The sequence below is a fragment of the Lepidochelys kempii genome, chromosome 11 (assembly GCF_965140285.1).
Source record: "Lepidochelys kempii isolate rLepKem1 chromosome 11, rLepKem1.hap1, whole genome shotgun sequence".
Lineage (NCBI taxonomy): Eukaryota > Metazoa > Chordata > Testudines > Cheloniidae > Lepidochelys > Lepidochelys kempii.
Window position 1 is genome coordinate 21,623,171 of NC_136390.1, and position 21,816 is coordinate 21,644,986.

The 21,816-nt window shown below is 41.1% G+C and overlaps 1 protein-coding gene across 8 annotated transcripts in view; it reads right to left on the bottom strand.

Annotated features, from left to right (window-relative positions):
- LRP1B (LDL receptor related protein 1B) overlaps positions 1-21,816 on the bottom strand; it is a 1,329,376-nt gene that overhangs the window by 493,724 nt on the left and 813,836 nt on the right. For all 8 annotated transcript variants that reach the window (XM_078847919.1, XM_078847920.1, XM_078847917.1 and 5 more), the window contains 4 exons: positions 19,704-19,904; positions 15,667-15,912; positions 7,932-8,129; positions 635-839 (listed from right to left, as the gene is read on the bottom strand). In XM_078847919.1, the coding sequence (XP_078704045.1) occupies positions 635-839; positions 7,932-8,129; positions 15,667-15,912; positions 19,704-19,904 (850 nt within the window). The remainder of the gene's footprint in view (positions 1-634; positions 840-7,931; positions 8,130-15,666; positions 15,913-19,703; positions 19,905-21,816) is intronic.

Below are 21,816 nucleotides of genomic sequence, written 5' to 3' on the forward strand. Positions count from 1 at the left end.
TAGTGTACTGAAACATTAGACCATTTTTTCCATAGTATCAGGACAGATACACTACTGTTAAAAAATATGACCTACAAATCACATGTAGTATTATGTGGAATAGAAGAATATACTGTTTCTTTGACACATGATTTTAGGACTACCTTTAATTGAACAGTTTGCTTTATTAAATATGTATCCTAACAGCCATAGAAATGCAATTCATTCTGTATGGTATTGGGTAAAATAAATGAATTAACCAGTTTAGCTAGTACATATTTTGCTTTTGCTTATTACTAAATAATAATGCTTGGAACTCATATAGTACTCTTCATCTGCAGATCTACAAGCTATTTACAAAGGCTGGTAAACATTATTATCCCTATTTTAGAGATGGAGAAACAAACAGGGAGGTTAAGTTACTTGCGCACAGTCACATAGTGCGTCAGTAAAAAAGCCAAGACTAGACTGACTCCTACGTCTCCTGATGCCCTGGTTCACTGCACCAAAAAAATTAGTTCTTCAAGTATTGTTAAAGGTAAGTTAAATGTAAGTGCTCACTCCAAATAAACCAAGAAACATTAATATATTTCAAGCCCCTTCCTCAAAGTGTTTTAATAAGCAATCATGAAAAAAAGAACTATTGTATATTTACCCATATCTAGGGTCCAAGGCAATAGCCCTGGGATGCTCCATAGCGCCTGCTATTAATGTTGTTCTCAAAGTGCCATCTAATTTTGCTACTTCGATTTGATCCAAATTGCTGTCTATCCAGTATATGTTTCCTGCAATCCAATCTACTGTAAGACCCTCAGGAGTGGCCAGGCCATGTTGCACTACCACTTCAATGGCACTCACACCTAAGAAAGATCAAAAGGTAGCAAACATATAAAAGGGTTAGAACAGAGGAACAACACTTAAAATGTGATAAATGCATGATCACACTGCGTGCCAAACAAAAATAATTAAAATATGCAAAACTGTATATAAAACTTTTCTGATGCTATAGTTAAGACAGTCTCCATTTAATGAGGAGTCCTTGTTGCACCTTAGAGAATAACAAATTTACTAGGGCATAAACTGTCATGGGCTAAAACCCACTTCATCAGATGCATGGAGTGGAAAATATAGTAGAGAGGTATAAATACACAAGATATGAAAAGATGGGAGTTGCCTTACCAAGTGTGGGGTCAGTGCTAATGAGCCAATTCAATTAACGTGGAAGTGGGCTATTCTCAACAGTTGACAAGAAGGGAGGAAAAATCACTTTTGTAGTGCTAATGAGTTCAATGTAATCAAGGTGGCCCATTTCAACCAGTTGACAAGATGGTGTGAGTATCAGCAGGGGGGAAGATTCATTTTTGTAGTGACCTATCCACTCCCAGTCTTTATTCAGGCCTAATTTGATGTTGTCCAGTTTGCAAATTAATTGCAGTTCTGCAGTTTCTCGTTGCAGTCCGTTTTTGAAGGTTTTTTGTTGAAGAATTGCCACTTTTAAGTCTGTTATTGAGTTCCAGGGAGACTGAAGTGTTCTCCTACTGGTTTTTGAATGTTATAATTCTTGATGTCAGATTTGTGTCCATTTATTCTTTTGTTTAGAGACTGTCTGGTTTGGCCAATGTACATGGCAGAGGGGCATTGCTGGCACATGATGGCATATATCACATTGGTAGATGTGCACGTGAACGAGCCCCTGATGGTGTGGCTGATATGGTTAGGTCTTATAATAGTGTCCCTTGAATAGATATGTGGACAGAGTTGGCACTGGGTTTGTTGCAGGGTTTGGTCCCTGATCCCCCACTTGGTAAGGCAACTCCCATCTTTTCATATCCTGTGTATTTATACCTCTTTACTGTATTTTCCACTCCATGCATCTGATGAAGTGGGTTTTAGCCCACGAAAGCTTATGTCCTAATAAATTTGTTAGCCCTGGTCTACATGAGAAGTTGAGGTTGAATTTAGCAGCGTTAAATGAATTTAACCCTGCACCCGTCCACACAACTAAGCCCTTTTTTTCGACTTAAAGGGCTCTTAAAATCAATTTCCTTACTCCACCCCCGACAAGAGGATTAGCGCTGAAATTGGCCTTGCCGGGTCGAATTTGGGGTACTGTGGATGCAATTAGACGGTATTGGCCTCCGGGAGCTACCTCAGAGTGCTCCATTTTGACCACTCTGGACAGCACTCTCAACTCAGATGCACTGGCCAGGTAGACAGAAAAAGGCCCGCAAACTTTTGAATTTCAATTTCCTGTTTGGCCAGCATGACAAGCTGCAGGTGACCATGCAGAGCTCATCAGCAGAGGTGACCATGATGGAGTCCCAGAACTGCAAAAGAGCTCCAGCATGGACCAAACGGGAGGTACAGGATCTGATCACTGTATGGGGAGAGAAATCCGTGCTATCAGAACTATGTTCCAGTTTTCGAAATGCCAAAACATTTGTCAAAATCTCCCAAGACATGAAGGACAGAGGCCATAACAGGGACCCGAAGCAGTGCCGCGTGAAACTTAGGGAGCTGAGGCAAGCCTACCAGAGAGGCGAACAACCGCTCTGGGTCAGAGCCCAAAACATGCCACTTCTATGATGAGCTGCATGCCATTTTAGGGGGTTCAGCCACCACTACCCCAGTCGTGTTGTTTGACTCCTTCAATGGAGATGGAGGCAACAAGGAAGCAGGTTTTGGAGACGAGGAAGATGATGATGATGAGGTTGTAGATAGTTCACAGCAAGCAAGCAGAGAAACCGGTTTTCCCAACAGCCAGGAACTGTTTCTCACCCTGGACCTGGACCCACTACCCCCTGAACCCACCCAAGGCTGCCTCCCAGACCCGCCAGGTGGAGAAGGGACCTCTGGTGAGTGTACCTTTTAAAATACTATACATGGTTTAAAAGCAAGCATGTGAAAGGATTGATTTGCCCTGCCATTCGTGGCTCTCCTGGATATACTCCCAAAGCCTTTGCAAAAGGTTTCTGGGGAGGGCAGCCTTATTCCATCCACCATGGTAGGACACTTTACCACTTCAGGCCAGTAGCACGTACTCGGGAATCACTGTAGAACAAAGCATTGCAGTGTATGTTTGCTGGCGTTTAAACAACATCCGTTCTTTATCTCTCTGTGTTATCCTCCGGAGAGTGATTCATGGTCACCTGGTTGAAATAGGGTGCTTTTCTTAAGAGGACATTCAGAGGTGCCCATTCCTGCTGGGCTGTTTGCCTGTGGCTGAACAGAAATGATCCCTGCTGTTAGCCACGGAGAGGGGGGAGGGGCTAGCCACGAGCTGGGGGGAGGCAAAATGCGACCTTGGAACAAAATCACATGTGCTATGTATGTAATGTTAACAGCAAGGTTTACTGTGAAAGAGTGTACCCATTGTTCTATAAAATGTGTCTTTTTAAATACCACTGTCCCTTTTTTTTTCTCCACCAGCTGCATGTGTTTCAAGGATCACAGGATCTTCTCCTTCCCAGAGGCTAACGAAGATTAGAAGGCAAAAAAAAAAATGCACTCGTGATGAAATGTTCTCTGAGCTCATGCTGCCCTCCCACACTGACAGAGCACAGATGAATGCGTGGAGGCAGACAATGTCAGAGTGCAGGAAAGCACAAAATGTCTGGGCTGAAGAGAGGGCTGAAGCTGAAAGGTGGTGGCAGCGTGATGAGAGGAGGCAGGATTCAATGCTGAGGCTGCTGGAGAATCAAACTAATATGGTCCAGCGTATGGTTGAGCTGCAGGAAAGGCAGCAGGAGCACAGACCGCCACTACAGCCCCTGTGTAACCAACCGCACTCCTCCCCAAGTTCCATAACCTCCTCACCCAGATGCCCAAGAACGCAGTGGGGGGGCCTCTGGCGACCCAGCCACTCCATCCCAGAGGATTGCCCAAACAACAGAAGGCTGGCATTCAACAAGTTTGAAACTTTTAAAGTGCTGTGGGGCCTTGTCCTTCCCTCCTCCACCACCCCTCCTGGGCTACGTTGGTAGTTATCCCCCTGTTTCTGTGAAGAATTAATAAAGAATGCATGAATGTGAAGCAACAATGACTTTATTGCCTCTGCAAGCGGTGATCGAAGGGAGGAGGGGAGGGTGGTTAGCTTACAGGGAAGTAGAGTGAAACAAGGGGCAGGGGGTTTCATCAAGGAGAAACAAACAGAACTTTCACACCGTAGCCTGGCCAGTCATGAAACTGGTTTTCAAACCCTCCTGTGCTCTTCTAACCACCCTGGTGTCTGGCTGTGCGTAACCAGCAGCCAGGCGATTTGCCTCAACCTCCCACCCCGCCATAAACATCTCCCCCTTACTCTCACAGATATTGTGGAGCACACAGCAAGCAGTAATAACAGTGGGAATATTTCAGGGTTTCAGAGTAACAGCCGTGTTAGTCTGTATTCGCAAAAAGAAAAGGAGTACTTGTGGCACCTTAGAGACTAACCAATTTATTTGAGCATAAGCTTTTGAGAGCTCCAGCTCACTTCATCGGATGCATACTGTGGAAAATACAGAAGATGTTTTTCTACACACAGACCATGAAAAAATGGGTTTTTATCACTACAAAAGGTTTTCTCTCCCCCCACCCCACTCTCCTGCTGGCAATAGCTTATCCAAAGTGATCACTCTCCTTACAATGTGTATGATAATCAAGGTGGGCCATTTCCAGCACAAATCCAGGTTTCCTCTCCCCCCGCCCAGCAAAACCACTCTCCTGTTGGTAATAGCTTCTCTACAGTGATCACTCTCCTTACAATGTCTATGATAATCAAGGTGGGCCATTTCCAGCACAAATCCAGGGTTTAACAAGAACGTCTGAGGAATGGGGGGTGGGGAGGGGAAAGGAATAAACAAGGGGAAATAGGTTACTTTTTATAATGAGTCAACCATTCCCAGTCTCTATTCAAGCCTAAGTTAATTGTATCCAATTTGCAAATTAATTCCAATTCAGCAGTCTCTTGTTGGAGTCTTTTTTGCGAAGATTTTTTGTTGAAGGATAGTCGCTTTAAGATCAGAAATCGAGTGACCAGAGAGGGAATATTGGTTTTGCTGAGGTCTACCCGAGTCAGTAAACTGCGCCAGCGCGCTTTTAAATGTCCAAATGCACATTCTACCACCATTCTGCACTTGCTCAGCCTGTAGTTGAACAGCTCCTGACTACTGTCCAGGCTGCCTGTGGATGGCTTCATGAGCTATGGCATTAAGGGGTAGGCTGGGTCCCCAAGGATAGGCATTTCAACATCCCCAAGGTTTATTTTCTGGTCTGGGAATAAAGTCCCTTCCTGCATCTTTTGAAACAGATCAGAGTTCCTGAAGATGTGAGCGTCATGTACCTTTCCTGGCCGTCCCACACTGATGTTGGTGAAACGTCCCTTGTGATCCACCAGTGCTTGCAGCACTATTAAAAAGTACCCCTTGCGGTTTATGTACTCACTGGCTTGGTGCTCCGGTGCCAAGATAGGGATATGGGTTCCGTCTATGGCCCCACCACAGTTAGGGAATCCCATTGCAGCAAAGCCATCCACTATGACCTGCACATTTCCCAGGGTAACTACCCTTGATATCAGCAGATCTTTGATTGCATTGGCTACTTGCATCACAGCCGCCCCCACAGTAGATTTGCTCACTCCAAATTGATTCCCAACTGACCAGTAGCTGTCTGGCGTTGCATGCTTCCACAGGGCTATTGCCACTCGCTTCTCAACTGTGAGGGCTGCTCTCATCTTGGTATTCTTGTGCCTCAGGGCAGGGGAAAGCAAGTCACAAAGTTCCATGAAAGTGCCCTTATGCATGTGAAAGTTTCGCAGCCACTGGGAATCGTCCCAAACCTGCAATACTATGCGGTCGCACCAGTCTGTGCTTGTTTCCCAGGCCCAGAATCGGCTTTCCACCGCATGAACCTGCCCCATTAGCACCATGATGCCCACATTGCCAGGGCCCGTGCTTTGAGAGAAGTCTGTGTCCATGTCCTCATCACTCATATCACCGCGCTGACATCGCCTACTCGCCCGGTATCGCTTTGCCAGGTACTGGTGCTGCATATACTGCTGGATAATGCATGTGGTGTTTAATGTGATCCTAATTGCCAAAGTGATCTGAGCGGGCTTCATGGTTGCCGCGGTATGGTGTCTGCACAGAAAAAAGGCCCGGAACGATTGTCTGCTGTTGCCCTGATGGAGGGAGGGGCGACTGACGACATGGCTTACACGGTTGGCTTACAGGGAATTAAAATCAACAAAGGGGGTGGCTTTGCAAGAAACTGAATGGCCCCCTCAAGGATAGAACTCAAAACCTCAAGGATAGAACTCAAAACTGGGTTTAGCAGGCCGTTGATTTCACAGAGGGAGGGAGGGAGGAGAAAATGAATTCAAAACAAATCTGATCTATTTCTTGTTTTGAGCCACTTCATATATCTTTATACATCTTGCTGACAGCAGACTGTGCAGTACGTCTGCTAGCCATCGTCATCTCCTGGGTGTTCGGCAGAAGACGGTGCAGTATGACTACTGGCCACCATCTTCTGCTAGCTGCAGATTAAAAGACAGTGCACTGCTGATAGGACTCAATCGCCATGAGACGAATCAAGGGAAATGACCTGCTGAGTCACTCCCATGTTTGCCCAGGCACCCGGTTAAAAGAGCACCCAGGACTACGTCAATGACGGCTACCAGTCATACTGAACTGTCTGCTGCCAACAGGCAATAAACTGCTGCTGTGTAGCAATGCAGTACCACGTCTGCCAGCACCCAGGAGACATACGGTGATGGTTACCTGAGCGGGCTCCATGCTTGCCGTGGTATGGCGTCTGCACATGTAACTCAAGAAAAAAGGCGCAAAACGATTGTCTGCCCTTGCTTTCACGGAGGGAGGGAGGGAACGGGGGCCTGACGATATGTACCCAGAACCACCCGCGACAATGTTTTAGCCCCATCAGGCACTGGGATTTCTACCCAGAATTCAAATGGGCGGTGGAGACTGCGGGAACTGTGGGATAGCCACCCACAGTGCAACTCTCCGGAAGTCGATGGTTGCCTCAGTACTGTGGACACACTCCGCCGACTACATGCACTGAGAGCATTTGTGTGGGGACACACACAGTCGACTGTATAAAAACGCTTTCTACAAAACCGACTTCTATAAATTCGACCTAATTTCGTAGTGTAGACATACCCTTATTAGTCTTTAAGGTACCACAAGGACTCCTCATTGATTTTGCTGATACAGACTAACACGGCTACTACTCTAAAACCTCTCCATTTAATGAGTCTTTATGCATATTTTTCATTGAGAGACCACATAATAGCTAATCTGACATGATATTTATCTTCATTAGTTATTTTTCTTTTCTCACAAGTAATGAGAGAGTATGTGCTTATGTATAAAATATATTTTGGGTCAATATCTTGAAAAATGAACTGTTTTAGTTTACAGGAATAGGAAACAGGAAATTTAGAAATCAAATTTCTGAACATATTGAAACTTTAGATAATGTGTGATTTTGTTTGCTAGGTTTTCAGTGAAAGAACACTGAGGTGCATATCAACCTAGAAAACATTTTTATTAAAGTATTTCTACATACACTGTGAGAGTATGATGTGCTATAGGCCGGGACTACATATATTGTGGTTGGGTCACCACGTTAAAGGCCTCATATTTCTGCATTTGTAAAAAAAAAAAAAAAAAAAAAAAGCTATAATATTGTGTACCAGAATCTAAAGTATCACATTAAAAATTAAGTCTCTCGACTTTACAGTTCCAAAGATAATATTCAAGTTGTAAACCAAGCATAACTAAACCAGTGACACCTGCCTGATTTTGGAGATAACCTAAAACAATTGCTCTCAGAGGAGTAAGAATAATAGCTTGGCCAGAATCTGAAGAGTTTGATGTACTATGGTTGCATTACTTTGGCTGGTCCTCTCTTTTTAAGGACCTACTAAAATAAGTAAAAAGTTAAATTCATACCTCCAGTTTCAGAAAGCTTGCCTCGGTAAATTTTATCTTCCACCACATCTGTCCAGTACAGTAAGCTCTGATTGAAATGAAAATCAAGTGCTATTGTGTTTCTTAAACCAGGAACTAAGAGACTGTAGTCTCGCTTCTGAAGATCAATCTTTCTGATCTCGTGACGAATGGAAAAAATGATGAAAGCTTCAAATGGATCTGGAAGTACAATGGATTATACATTAAAATGTATAATAAAGAGTATAATTTTAGTAGACTTACTGATATAAGGCACACATAGCTGAACGAGAATGCAGAGTACTTTATTGGAGGAACAATTTGATTAAAATAATAGATCTTGTAAGCCTTACTAGCTCATTCATTTTCCAACAAAGAGTAAATTTTGCAAATATATATAATTCAGACCAATTTAGACTTCTGCTCACCTGCCTCAACTAAAGGTGTTGAATGGATATTAACAACAAGGATATCTGACTCAGTCAGTCAGCGGTCCACAGGCAAAACCCAAAGAATGTCTTCTGGATGAGAGCTAAGTGGTGGAGTTCTTTCCTCCCCTCTCCCTCTCCCTCCCTGGACTTCCAGGATTAAGGCCAGAAAAAAAGTTTAAGCTATCAAAATTAAAATAAGAACTTCAGTGAAGTTTTTACTTTCTTAAATGCTTCAGAGAAAATAAGTCTGTTAAAAGTTATCTAGTTTTGCTCTAATTAACAATTAGTTGAAAACTATGTACTGCAACTAATATAATACAAAAAAGATTACTTTGTGTGAGTTAAACTGCATAAACAACTTATCTAACACAAAACCACAAAAACAAGGAATTGTAAAATTAAGGCATCTAACAGCACACAACTTCTTCAAATTCACCACCACTACCACAAACAGACCAGACTTTCCCTCCACTAACCATTCTGAACTGTTCTTGAAAAATCATACTCACTTGTGTTTTGAGAAAGGGTGCTAGAACCCTGGCTTCTCTACTGAGACAGAATTGAGGATATTTTGTATTGTCTGGTGCATGGCATTTGTTCTACTGGTGAAATGTACGTCTCTGGGTGGATGAGTAAAAGGAATGTAATGTTAGATGCCTTAACTTTTTATTTCCTTGTAGCTGTGGATTTGTGTTAAGTATGTTATGTATGTACCCTTAACTCACACATAATGCAGTGCTAATTTAAGTTAAGAAAAGCTGTCAAACACAGCAATGACTACTTTCACAAAGAACAAGATCTCTGTCAAAGTGACCAGCCAGGTCTGGAGCAAAAAAAGAAAATCTTAATGAAATTATCCAGCCAGTTCAAGAACTCTGCTTTAAAGAACAGAGACCTTTGCAAATATTATTTTATTTTGGAAAACAGACATTGCTTTCTTGAAGATCTTCCTCTACAATGCAACAATAATACCGTTAAACTAGTAAAATCTCTTTTCCTCTACCATACTAGGCTTCAGTTTTGGATGGTATGCGTATTACTGGGGGAACACGACAACAGGCAGGATTTCAGTGCCTTCTAAGGTGTCGAAAAACAGAGTCAGTCAAAATGTTTCAAAAAAGAAACTTTTCACTTCCTTTTAAAAAATTAAACTTTTTCATGGTCTGCATTAACTAATAATTGCACATAAAGATTCAGTTGTGACTTGTAGCACATTAAATAATCATCGCCAACAGAATAAGGGTTCCTTACATGAAGAGCAGTATCTGCCTCTGAACCAACAGGCACGTTCACAAAGCTTCTCATATTTGTCAAAGCAGTGTCTGATTTTGCAGATCCTGAAATAGCTGAACTATATGATGATCAATAAGCTCTTCAACATTAGCAGCTGTTGCATCACAAAGGTCAAAAGCTTATAAACTTGATGAACAATTTAATTAAGCTCCTGATCTTTGACAAATCAGCAGGTATGTTGTAGAATACCCTGTTCATCATAAATCTTGTCCTTTATTGGCTAACTGTGGCACAGAAAGACTGTGTTATGTCAGCGAGAAAAATCATGCAAACTCCGAAGATGAAATTTTTGGCCCTTTTTTAAATCAACTAGAATTTGGGAACTAAAATTAACCAATTCTCTTCAACACTCCCCCTCCGTCATCCCCTCCCCCACATCTCCTGGGGCAGAACATTCAGGTTTTACTCAACAGATTATCTTTTGAAACTTTGGGCCAGGTATTTTGTGCTTTATGGATTTAACTACTGTTTTAAGTGCAAAACAGAATGCAGCCTTAACCATGGCAACAACAGTTCTGCTATAGTAATACAAAGAATGTTTAAGAAATAAAGCTGGACAAAATAGCTTATTTGCTCTATAAATAGTCATATATTTGACAAAAAAAATGCTTATAGGCAACATGGTTTATGATGTTTACACAATTACTCTTCAACAAATACAAATTATAAATAAAGAAATGCAGCTGATGCACAAAAGAGAAATGTCATGCTGTGCACAGAACAGTTTATATGCAGGAGGATCCTAGATTGAAAAAAAATTTTTTTTTTAATATCATCTGGTATGAGAAGTTGGGCTACACAAACCACCCATGGCAAAAAATAAAATGTGGGACAAATAGTAAAGTGTAATTTTCCTGCAATGTTTTTATTCTGGTATTCTGTTTTAGATGGGTCGTTAACTGAAATGTCACTGTCACTGGAGCTTAGGCTGAGGTGCATTACCAGACTTATTTGTTACCTTATACTGTGCCTTCTCTAACCATACGTCCAAAGCAAATCAATGGAGAGGTCTGTGCAAAGGGAACTCCTTCACAAATGTGGTGTGGTTGAGTCCACCAGTGTGGAGAATTTTTTATTTTGCTTGGCATTGTAAGGCGCTTGTTTATACTATGTCTGTGTGGGATGTGTAGTATCCTGAGCCAGCCCTTCAGGCATCACATGTGTAGTCTGGTGTGCTTGACAACAAATGCCATTGCTGACATATGGCCTAACAGTTGGAGGCAGATCATGGATGTCGTCTGTGGGCTGCTTACATTATCGTGATTAGGTTGACTACAGTGGTAAATCTGTAAGTGGGCAGAAAGGCTGTAGCCAGAGAGTAGAGGTAGTCCCGGATGAATTCCAGTATCAGCACAGGTGTGAACGTTGATTTTTGTTGGTTTATTTGTAGACCCAGCTGTGTGAAGAGAGCTAATGTCTTTGGAGTAGCTTCTAGTGCCTCTTCTCAAGTCTACTCTGAAATCTTCTCAAATCGTGGCTTTGAGTAACCAATCATCCAGATAGGGGAATATTATGATCCTTTGTCTGCTGAGGTGAGCCGCTATCACTGTGAAGACTTTTGAGAATACCTGTAGAGCCACGGACAAGTTGAAAGGGAATACTTTGTATTGGAAATTATCCATTCCCACAACAAATCTGAGAAACTTCCTGTGTGAGGGATGAATCATTATGTGGAAATATTCATCCTGGAGTTCAAGGGCTGAGAAGCAGTCCCCTCATTCTAGTGCTGGAATTATCGTTGCTAGCAAGACCATCCTGAATCATTCAGTCTTCATGAATTTGTTGAGTCTTCTTAGGTTGAGAATGGGTCTCCATCCTCCATTTTTTTCTGGGTTAAAAAATAATGGGAGTAGAAACCCTTCCGTCTGTGTTGTGTAGATACTGGTTCTATTGCGCCCAGGCATATGAGTTGGTTTACCTTCTGTCATAATAGGTGTTCGTGAGAAAGGTCTCTGAAGATGGATAGGGACATAGGGTGTGTAGGGGGGGATGGAGGTAAATTGGATGGAACAGCCAGTCTTGATAAATTCTATTGTCTAGATTGTCTGATGTGACATTTCACCATGCTGCATGGAATGGGGTCAGATGGTCTACGAATGGATGGATGGTGTTGGATGGGTCCAGCAATAGAAAGTGTGGGAGGTGTCTCCGGTCCTTGACCAAATCCTCAAAACTTCTGTTTAGAGGGAGGTTGTTGGGATATCGAGGCTGAGAAGGGAGTGGTCTCCAACTTGTGGGTCTCTGCCTCCACCTTTGTGGGTAGTATTGCCTCTAAGGCTGGGTGTAGGATGCAGATCTTGTTCTTTGTACTCCCCATTTCTTCTTTTGTGTAGGTGTATATATGCCAAAGGATCTCAGTGTCATCCTGGAGTCCTTCAACATGTGAAGGGACTCATCTGTTTTGGTTGAGAACAGTTTGGGGCCTTCAAATGGTATGTGCTCAACAGTAGATTGTACCTCTTCAGGAAACCTGATAGAGGGAGCCGGGAAACTTGCCACATGACTACAGCCATGAGAGCCTCATTTATTGGGAAAGCTATCTTGGAAGAGGTTGGAGAACGGAGGATGTCCAGCAACTTATGTTGGGACTCCACAATTTCTTCCAGTGGTATCTCCAATGAGCCTGTGATCCTCTTAAACAGCTCTTGGAACTGTATAAAGTCATCCCCTGTCATTGGTGGTGGGGGTATGAATTGGCAGCTGATGTGACTTATTGATCTGATGTATCCTTCAGTTCCCCGATTGCCTCTTCTGGAGATTCAGAGGATCCAAGTACTAAGGATGATGGAGACTGCCTCAACCACTCCCTGTGTGGATTCTGAGGCTTAGGGTAGTGTTGGTGGTACACTGCCCACGGGTCCCAGTAGGACCAATGTAGTAGGAATGGCATCGATGATGGCATCCGTGGGTGTCTCTACCATCCTTGAGTTTCAGGTCTGGGGAGGTTTCAGAGTAACAGCCGTGTTAGTCTGTATTCACAAAAAGAAAAGGAGTACTTGTGGCACCTTAGAGACTAACCAATTTATTTGAGCATGAGCTTTCGTGAGCTACAGCTCACTTCATCGGATGCATACCATGGAAACTGGGGAGGTATTGATGTTATTCTAGTAGACCCAGCCTGGTGGCTGTCTACATAGGCAAGGAGTTATAGGATCATCCCCCTCCCCCTCCTCATTGTTGGATAAAGGAGGAACTGACCTAGTTGGTGTTGTAAGCTGGCATGATACCAAGAGTACTGGAGTAATGTCGGTACTGAGGAGTGGGGATTCTGGTGCTAACAAGACCAAAAGGTCTTTATGCTGGAGAAACTGCTGCAGTACAGAGAGCATTGGTACTGAGGAGGGTGTTATTGGCAGTACCGATGCCTTTACCATAGCAGTAAGTGCAGAGGTTATGCACTGTGCATTGTGGAGGCAAGAGGTGGTTCTATAGTTTGTAGCACTGCTGAGCTGCTTGTTGCCACATGTCTGAGCAGCTGCTGCGGTACTGAGGCAGGGCTTGTAGGTTTCCCTTTTGTGCCTTTGTCTGAGCTCACCCGCCTAGAGTCTTTGGCTTGCATGGTATCTATGGAAACGGATGGTCCTGCCTCAGAGATGGATGGTCTTGGTGCAGTTGGCACCAAGGTAGTCTGACGGGTTGGGGAATGTTTCTTTTTGGTGAGTTCCTGAGAAGGGGAGGTTGGAGACTGTTTTTTGTTTCCTTCTTGGAGGAATGCTCCTTTCTCTCACAGAGAGATGATTAATCTTTGTCAGATACCACCGTTGGAGACCAGTGGCCAGGAGGGGTTCATGATCCCATACTGGACACCGCGTGCAGACTTCTCCATCGTGAGGAGTTTTAGCTCTAAATTCCTTGCTTTTCTGGTGCAAGCCTTTATATCATGGAAGTGGGAGTACCAGCAGACATACTGTGAATGTCCATCAGACTGGCAAGTGAGGGAATGTTGAAAACCAGGAAGCCAGGCATGCCCCTTCGAATAGGGTTTCTCCCATGAGGGATGGTAACTATACTATATTAAGGGGTATACAAATAACTGAAACTTAAATTCCTAAGAGGAGAAAAAATAAATACATAAAGTAAGAAAAAGGTAGGGTAGTTAACTATTTAACTAAATAACTGGGTTCTAAAAAACTAATACTCTAAAGATATCAGCTAAGCTAAAGATAATCCTGAGAGGCTCTGACGATTGCTCAATCTCATGCCGATGGTGGTAGAGAAGGAACTGAGAGGGGGTCGGTCGCACTGCACTGTGTAACTGACAGAAGTGGCACAAGATGGGAACACTGCCTGTGTGACCCAACCAGGCACTGTTACTGAAATTCTCCAATTACAAGCACAAGAACTCAGATTCTCCTAAAGTGGAGCACTCACAGGGACATTCCTTGAAAAAGAGTATATATTCCTGATCCCACACTGCAGTAGTAAACATCTTTAAATTGGTCAGTGGAATGCTGGGAAAAAAGGTTAAAATGAACACCTTAAAATGTTTTTCCCATTGTGGATGGAGCTCAGGGTGGTTTCTGTGTGATTTGAAAGGTCAGACAAATAAACTGTATCTAATAGAAAAGGTAGCAAAAAATTAGAAGATGACCCAGAAAAGTTGACTAAGAGATAACAATGGGAATAATCTGGAATAAATCAAAGAGCTCAAATCAAATTCTACTTTTGAATAAGCAAACAACCTCCTACTGAATTTGAAGAAAACTCAATGAGAATTATCTAATCCAATGGTAGTTGCAAGGAACTCTTTAATTTGAGTTATACTGAATATATTTTAATCTTAATTCATTATTTTAGAAGAACAAACTAAAAAGTAATTATTTTGATAAGGTGTAATTTGTACTTTGGCATGCTGTTAATTGGAACTAAATTGTGACTACACCATAACTGTAAAGGATATGTAATGAAATGTTTGAATTAGCTCAGCTACTGTCAAGTTAGATGGTTTCTAATAGGCCATTTCCAAAATATCTGAATTGGGTATTAATGAAATTATCTCAGGTGACTGATAATGTGATACACAAGCTCTCATTTCTAGCTCATTTGTTCAAAAATGGCCCATGGAATGAATGTGAGAAAAAGGTGAGCAACTGGAATAATTTCTTAGTGGTGAAATCTAATGACCTGTGAAACAGTCACCAAAAAGACTTGGTGAAGCATCATAGTTTAGAGATATTTAAAATCAGAGTTGTCAAAAATATGAGAAAAATAACTGTAAGGAACAATCCTCAAATGGCAGGTGGAAGCTCTAAGTCAGCGGTTCTTAACAATAGGTATGAATACCCTTGAGGGTACGCAGAGGTCTTCCAGGGGGTACATCAACTTATCTAGATATGTGCCTACTTTTACAACAGGCTACATAAAAAACCACTAGCAAAGTCAGTGCAAACTAAAATGTTATACAAAGACTTGTTTACACTGTTCTATATACTATACAATGAAAGGTAAGTACAAAATTTATATTCCAATCAATTTATTTTATAATTATATGGTAAAAATGAGAAAGTAAGCAACTTTTCAGTAACTGTTCTGTGACACTTCTGTAGTTTTATGTCTGATTTTGAAGGCAAGTGGGTTTTAAGTGAGGTGAAAGTTGGGGTATGCAAGATAAAACAGATTCCTGAAAGGGGTACAGTAGTCTGGAGAGGTTGAGAACCACTGCTGTAGGTAACCCAGTAGATTTCATTTAATATCCAAGCTCCTCTAGGCAGGGGCAGGGACTGTCTTTCTATATTTATATTGCAACTAGCAAACTGGAGCCCTTATTATCCTGATTTGGGCCTCTGGGCATTATCATTATGATGCAATTATAATATTATGATGATTCTATTCCCATAGAAGAGATGACACCCTCCATTAAAAGTTATGGTCCAGACTCTCTACTGAGGTCCAAAGTAGAAGGACACTGGATCTCAGATCCCTGGAGATTAATCCTATTTTACTGGTTTTTACACTTCCTATTAGAAGGAATAAGGAACCTTACAATAGTGAAGAAGCCCTAAATCTCAGCTTACCAATACTAGTGCAACTTTCACCATCATTACTGATCTTCCAGCCTTCATAACAGGAGCACTTGACACTATGTTTGTGCTGTTCACACACTTGACTACATTTAAGATGTTTGGTACAGTAATCCACAATTTCACAGGTTTTGTTGTCTGGATTTAGATAAAGTCCTGTAGGGCAGGAACACACAATTCTTCTTCCAGGAACTACAGAACACTGGTGGCTACATCCACCATTGTTAAGCGAACATTCATCTGAAATAACAGGAAAAGAACATTAAAAATTGCAAACGATATCAGCTGTATTATATTATACGTTTTAAGACCTTCTCGGTAATAAAAGAAATTAAAAACCTCAAGTAATCACTAACTGAATTTAAATCTGGCTGAACAACTATTTGTTTGGAATACTTATGCAGAAAAGTAGTGCATTCAATTTGCATACATCTGAGGTTGCATTACTGTTAGAGGATAGCAAGTTTTTAGCATTGTAGAACTACAATATATATTATAAATTTTGACAGATTATCAAAGGTATTTTACCATTCACGTATTCAGTACACTTTGTATTTACTGGATGGTACACTTCTTTTCTCATTTACTTAATGCTACCATTCTTTGGGCTTCTTGCTTACTATTCATGTATGGGTTTTTAAAAACAGTTGCAAAAAAGAACAACAGAATTTTCAGACAAAAGCTACATTAAGATGGGAGTAAAGGTTGACAATATATTTCAGAGTAAAATACATTACAGGGATGTTGTAATCTCTCCAAAATAAGCATTTAGTGTCCAAATCTGCCCTGAAGTGACACCATGAGAAAAGGAGGTGGTGGGGGGAACACTATGTGTCTAACCTAATCTGGAACTACAAACACTAAAATGTGTTCATTGTAATTGCATAGCTATTGCATGGTGTTATTACAGGACAGAGTTAAGGTGCCCTAACTTTACATTTCATATTTTCACATGGTTGGATTTTGTTTAAATTGGCTAAAGGCTATTTAGCTCAGTGATATCCTTTTCCGTTCCTAACCAGTGTACACTAACCCCAAATATATCTTGAAATGCATTGAGTGCCTCAGCACACTTGGCTCTGTGTCAAAGTGCCTTATTCCTTCAGCAATCTGAGGCTTCAGTGCCTTGTTCCTTATGTTCCCTGAGTCTTCTGTGTCTTCTATTTCCTAAACCTATGCATGGATGGTCTCTGGGATTAGGAGGCAAAGGGTATGCTTTTCTCCAACAGATTCTGAGTCTGCTCTCAGTTACATTTGTGCATCCCTGTGGTGACTACAGTGGTGTCAAAGAAGCCAATGTGAAAGGAAATTCAGGACCTAGTTCTCCATTTTATTTTATTTTATTTAAAGGATGCTGTGAAAACAAACACTAAAGAACATTAAGGAGCTCGTCCTGCATTTCCTATAAGTACGAATGTCAATGTGAATTTTGGGAGTACAAGACAGGTGCACTAATGTATTTATTTACTGAAAGTTAGATTTTCTTCTGAATCTTCTAATTTATTCATGCCTCTTAGCTAGTCTGATTCACATGTATCTCTAAAACTGAATTTTACATCTGCACAAGAAAATATACACAATCCAGCGGTCCTTCTATAGAACAGTTTCCCTCGTGATTTTTTAAAACAGTTCCCTTTCTTTTTAGGGTCTTTATTTTTCCAGACTTCAGGGTTCTCAATGATGGGGAAAAAAGGGAGCAAATTAATTAAAATAACACTGATAGGCAAACGTGCTGCCAATATCCTGCAATGCATATTAACACTTTAAGGCAACAGTCATAAATACCCGCATGCTAATTAGTAAATGAGTAGTAAACCACTGTTGAATAATAACTTATTATCATTATCTTAATCCCAGAAAATCTCAAAGGGACATGGCCTCTTTGCAGTCCAAATGCCACCTGGATCAATCTCTGCCTTGGTGCCTAAGGTGGTCTGGCTATGTTTATGTCAGTTATGTCTATCACTGGCAATCTTATCACACCACCAAAGCTTGATCTCTGTAGTGGCATTCCTTGGTACACATGATCCAGAATTTGCTGATCATCCGTTCTAATAATATGTCCATACCAAGGAAGCTGCTGAAACTAGTGCTGATAGAGGTGGTTGCTGGGTTTGGCTTCAAATATCCTCATTTGTGTTCCTGTTGTGACACTTGATCTGGAACAGCAGATGAAGATGATGAGAATCGAAAATGAAAAATGTTCTTTGGCCTTCCTCAGGACCCATGTTTTACTGCCATACAACAGAGTAGGTATAATTGTGGTTCTATAGATCCCCAGCTCTTTGGCAAGTTTGATGTCATGACATCCCCACAAAGGCCACTGAAGCATGCCTGAAACCTGGCAGCAGCTGCTGCTATATGAGTGTCCAAATCTTTCAGGCAACTTCTAGCATGGTCTATGATGATGCCCAAATATTTGAGTTGCCACCTGCTCAATGTCCTGTCCAGACAAGTAAATACTGAGTTAGCTGTAATCTAGCGCTGGAGGCTGTTTGATGGCAATGGTCAGGGATTTAGTTTTATCCAGATTCATAAGGTCCAAAGTGTGTTGCTTCTTGCTCAACTAGATCAGCCATCAGCTTCAGCAATTCACCAGATTGAGTCAACAACAGAGTGTCATCAGCATATTAGAGATCTCAAAGCAGAATGGCATTCTGCTCAAAACCACCTACAGCTGCCTCCTCAAGCTTACCAATCAACTAATTAATGCTAATATTGACCAACGATGGTGCAGAGCGCTGCCTTGCCCAACTCCCATGTAGATAGGAAACCATGCTGTGAAACTGCCATTCACTCAAACACAGATTTCTATTCCTTTATAGAGCTCTTTTATCAATGACACTACTTTCCCAGATCCCACAAACTTCCTGGTTGCCTCATCAGATCTCCCAAACCTGCTCAATGCACTGAATCGAAGGCCTAATTGAGGTCTATAAAAAGTGCTATGAATGGTTTATTAAATTCAGCAATACAGTACAATACAATAAATATATGGGGGCCGATCCTGACTCTTATGTGGTGCTCTGGCAGCATATATGGGTCCTACAGGGGTTATTATCACTGGGACTTAATGAGATCATTATGTGCCTTGTCTCTCAAGCCAAAGAAATTTTACTAGAGCATTAACAAGGAGTTGTCCACCTGAGGACATAAAAACCTCTACTCCTGTAATCACCTCTCCTTTCCTACCTTTCAGCCATTCCATTATTTATTATATATATTACAGTATTGCCTAGAAGCCCTAATCACAGAGCAGGACATCATTATGCTGGGCACTGTACAAACACTGAACAAAAAGGCAGTCCCTGCCCCAAAAAAGGAAAACTAAGTATAAAATAAGAAAGACCAGATGGATTCAGAAAGACTAATGGTGGAGTACAAGGAAACAGTGAGATAATATTGGACAGCATGATAGAGTATGCTCGCCAGAACAGTCCTCTTTTTACATTTCATCTAAAGGATGAGCATAGTGCATCTTAATAACATGCAATGTCAAATCTTCAGTACTGACTTAGAAGAAAGAATGACACCTGTGGAATAATTAAAAAAAACACACCCCACAATTTTTTTGCAGCATACTAATATGTTTCGGGGGGGTGGGGGGGGATGACAAACCCTCCCATCTAAGTAGTGATCTAATTCAACAGTGGTTAAGTTTGTGTTGTGTGACAGTATTATAGGCACACTTAAGTACAGGTGTTCTTATATGTGTAAGAGAGCTTTCCAACTGCTTATGGCTACAACCATGTACCTTGTAAGGGATGTTTTAAGAGATTAAAAGATAGGTTCTTAGATTAGAGAACCTATGTTGTTCACCATGCTTCATTTTGGAGAGGCTTGATACAATTTCAAGCACAACATGGACATTAAAATAAAATGCACAAACTACTCGTGAGAAAATTTAAATACCCTGCTAACATAAGATTCTTTAGAAAGGGAAGATGGAAACAGAAAACATCAAGTGGTATTAGGGAAACAAAATAATTTTGAATGCTTTATAGATGTGAGTGCGCCTAAAAAGAAAATACCACAGAGGTCGCCTTCATCAGATCCATCAGGACAATCTCTTCTCCCATTACAGAGCTTCTCAGGCTGTAGGCAGATGGAGGTATCGTTAGCACAAGGATATTTTGGTGGTCCACACATATAGCTCTCGCAATTATCCTCATCAGACTGATCGTCACAATCAATATCTCCATCACATAGCCACGCTTTGCTAATGCATCTCCCTTGGAGAAAAGAGACAAACACAAGAAATCAGACTGAAAATAAACATAGGAAAACCTATGGTAACATTACAGAGAAATCTACTGTCTTATTACATTTTAGCATTAATGGTCTCTCTTTCTAAATTAACAGAAAGGCTCTAAACAAGCTCAGCTTTGTATTTTAAGTCATCTACATCTAAATAGGCAGTCTCAATTTCTTGACCAATGTCAAACCTAATAGGTTCTATGTTCAATGAAACTGCATGCAGGCAGCTATGCAACCTAAGTAAAATATACTGAATTACAGTTGTATAGGTTGCCCAAAATTGTTACAATATTTCTTCTCCTGCTTTCCTCCCCATTTTCTTTTCTCTCCACCCCCACTCAGCCCTAGTAAGAGCAAGATCCCAATCTGACACTGACTTAAACTAGCAGTTACCATGAACAAAAATAGTCTAATAATTATATACAATATGTTTCCATATAATGCCAAAGCAGTAATCATACTTCAAATTTTAGCCAATGATTTTAGTTTATTATCCATGTATTGTGTGATGTTACGATTAATGAACATGATATATATAATTATTGTATGTTAAATAGAGTTAAACTGTTGGATTATAGAAGTATAAAATTGATCAGTACTTAGATTGATAATTTATTAGATATCTACATCAGAAAGGCTGAAACACAAGACCTGTAGGGTGAGGCCTTCCAGATTCTAGCTTACCTAATTTAGGCTTTGGAGATAAAAAATGCTGTCATAAGTTAGTGACCAAATAATAACCCGATGCCCTAAGATTATGAGGAAAGTGGTACCAAATGATAATATTGCAAAAAATTAGCTGGAAGATTAATTTTAAATAATAAAAATGCTGTAGAGGCACATCTGTTTCCAACATGTGCCTTAGCACAGGATACAAGTTGTACGTCAACGCTAACGAGAATAAAGAGAACCTATACAACCCATAGCATTTGGGATCCCTTATGTTTCTAGGGGACACAGACCAATAAGGGAAAAAAGAGGGCTGACACTTCCATGCACATGTGCAGAACATAGGTATAGACAGAATTACATTATAAAAAAGGGGGTGCCCAAAGTGGGAAAATTGAGCTTCCTATGGGAGAACTCCAGCAGGAACCATCCCTGTACGGATGGTCAATCCATGAGAGAGCCATCAGTCTCTAACACTGTCTAGGAGGATGAGAATATGTTTGTAGCTGTAACTGAATGGATATATCTAGGAGTTGTATGTGCTGTGACATTCATAACTTTGTTGGTAACTTTAATAAAAATGATAAAAGATAGTGGACCTTGTTCTTGTGATTGTTCTTGTGTCACTGGCCTATGGTTTCATGTGTTCCTATGAGTTCTACATCTAATGCAAGCAGAGAGAACTCTGTTGAACTTGAGACAGAGCTGCCAGAGCCGAACCCTCCATGGGGTGACATCACTGAAATTAACTTTAAATGAAACATTTCTAGCAAATGAAACACTTTCACAAAGTTTTAAATAGGCAATACCCAACTCATTTCCTTCACTGGAAATGACTACACAAGGGAAAAGTGTACTCCAGTTTATGCTACACGTGTATGTTAGAAATGTTACAGTTGCAGCATTGTCTGCTGATAGAGATAGGGTTTGTAACCTCTCAGAAGTATATGGCTGTGGAAGTGGAGTCACTTGGGGTAAAAACCCGCATCTATACAAATCCATGCCAAAAAGAGATCCCCCACAATTGTTCACACATGCTGACAGTTGCCATCAAGCTCTGATGCCACTGTCTCCAACTATTCATCAGCACATTTCAATCTCCTTTTAATGGTGTTTATGCTAGTCAGACAAGCATTAAAGCTGGTAATGTGCTTAGGAATTGTAGTTCTTTATTGAGACAATGCCACCATCCCAGGTTCCTCCTTCTTTCTGCCAGGA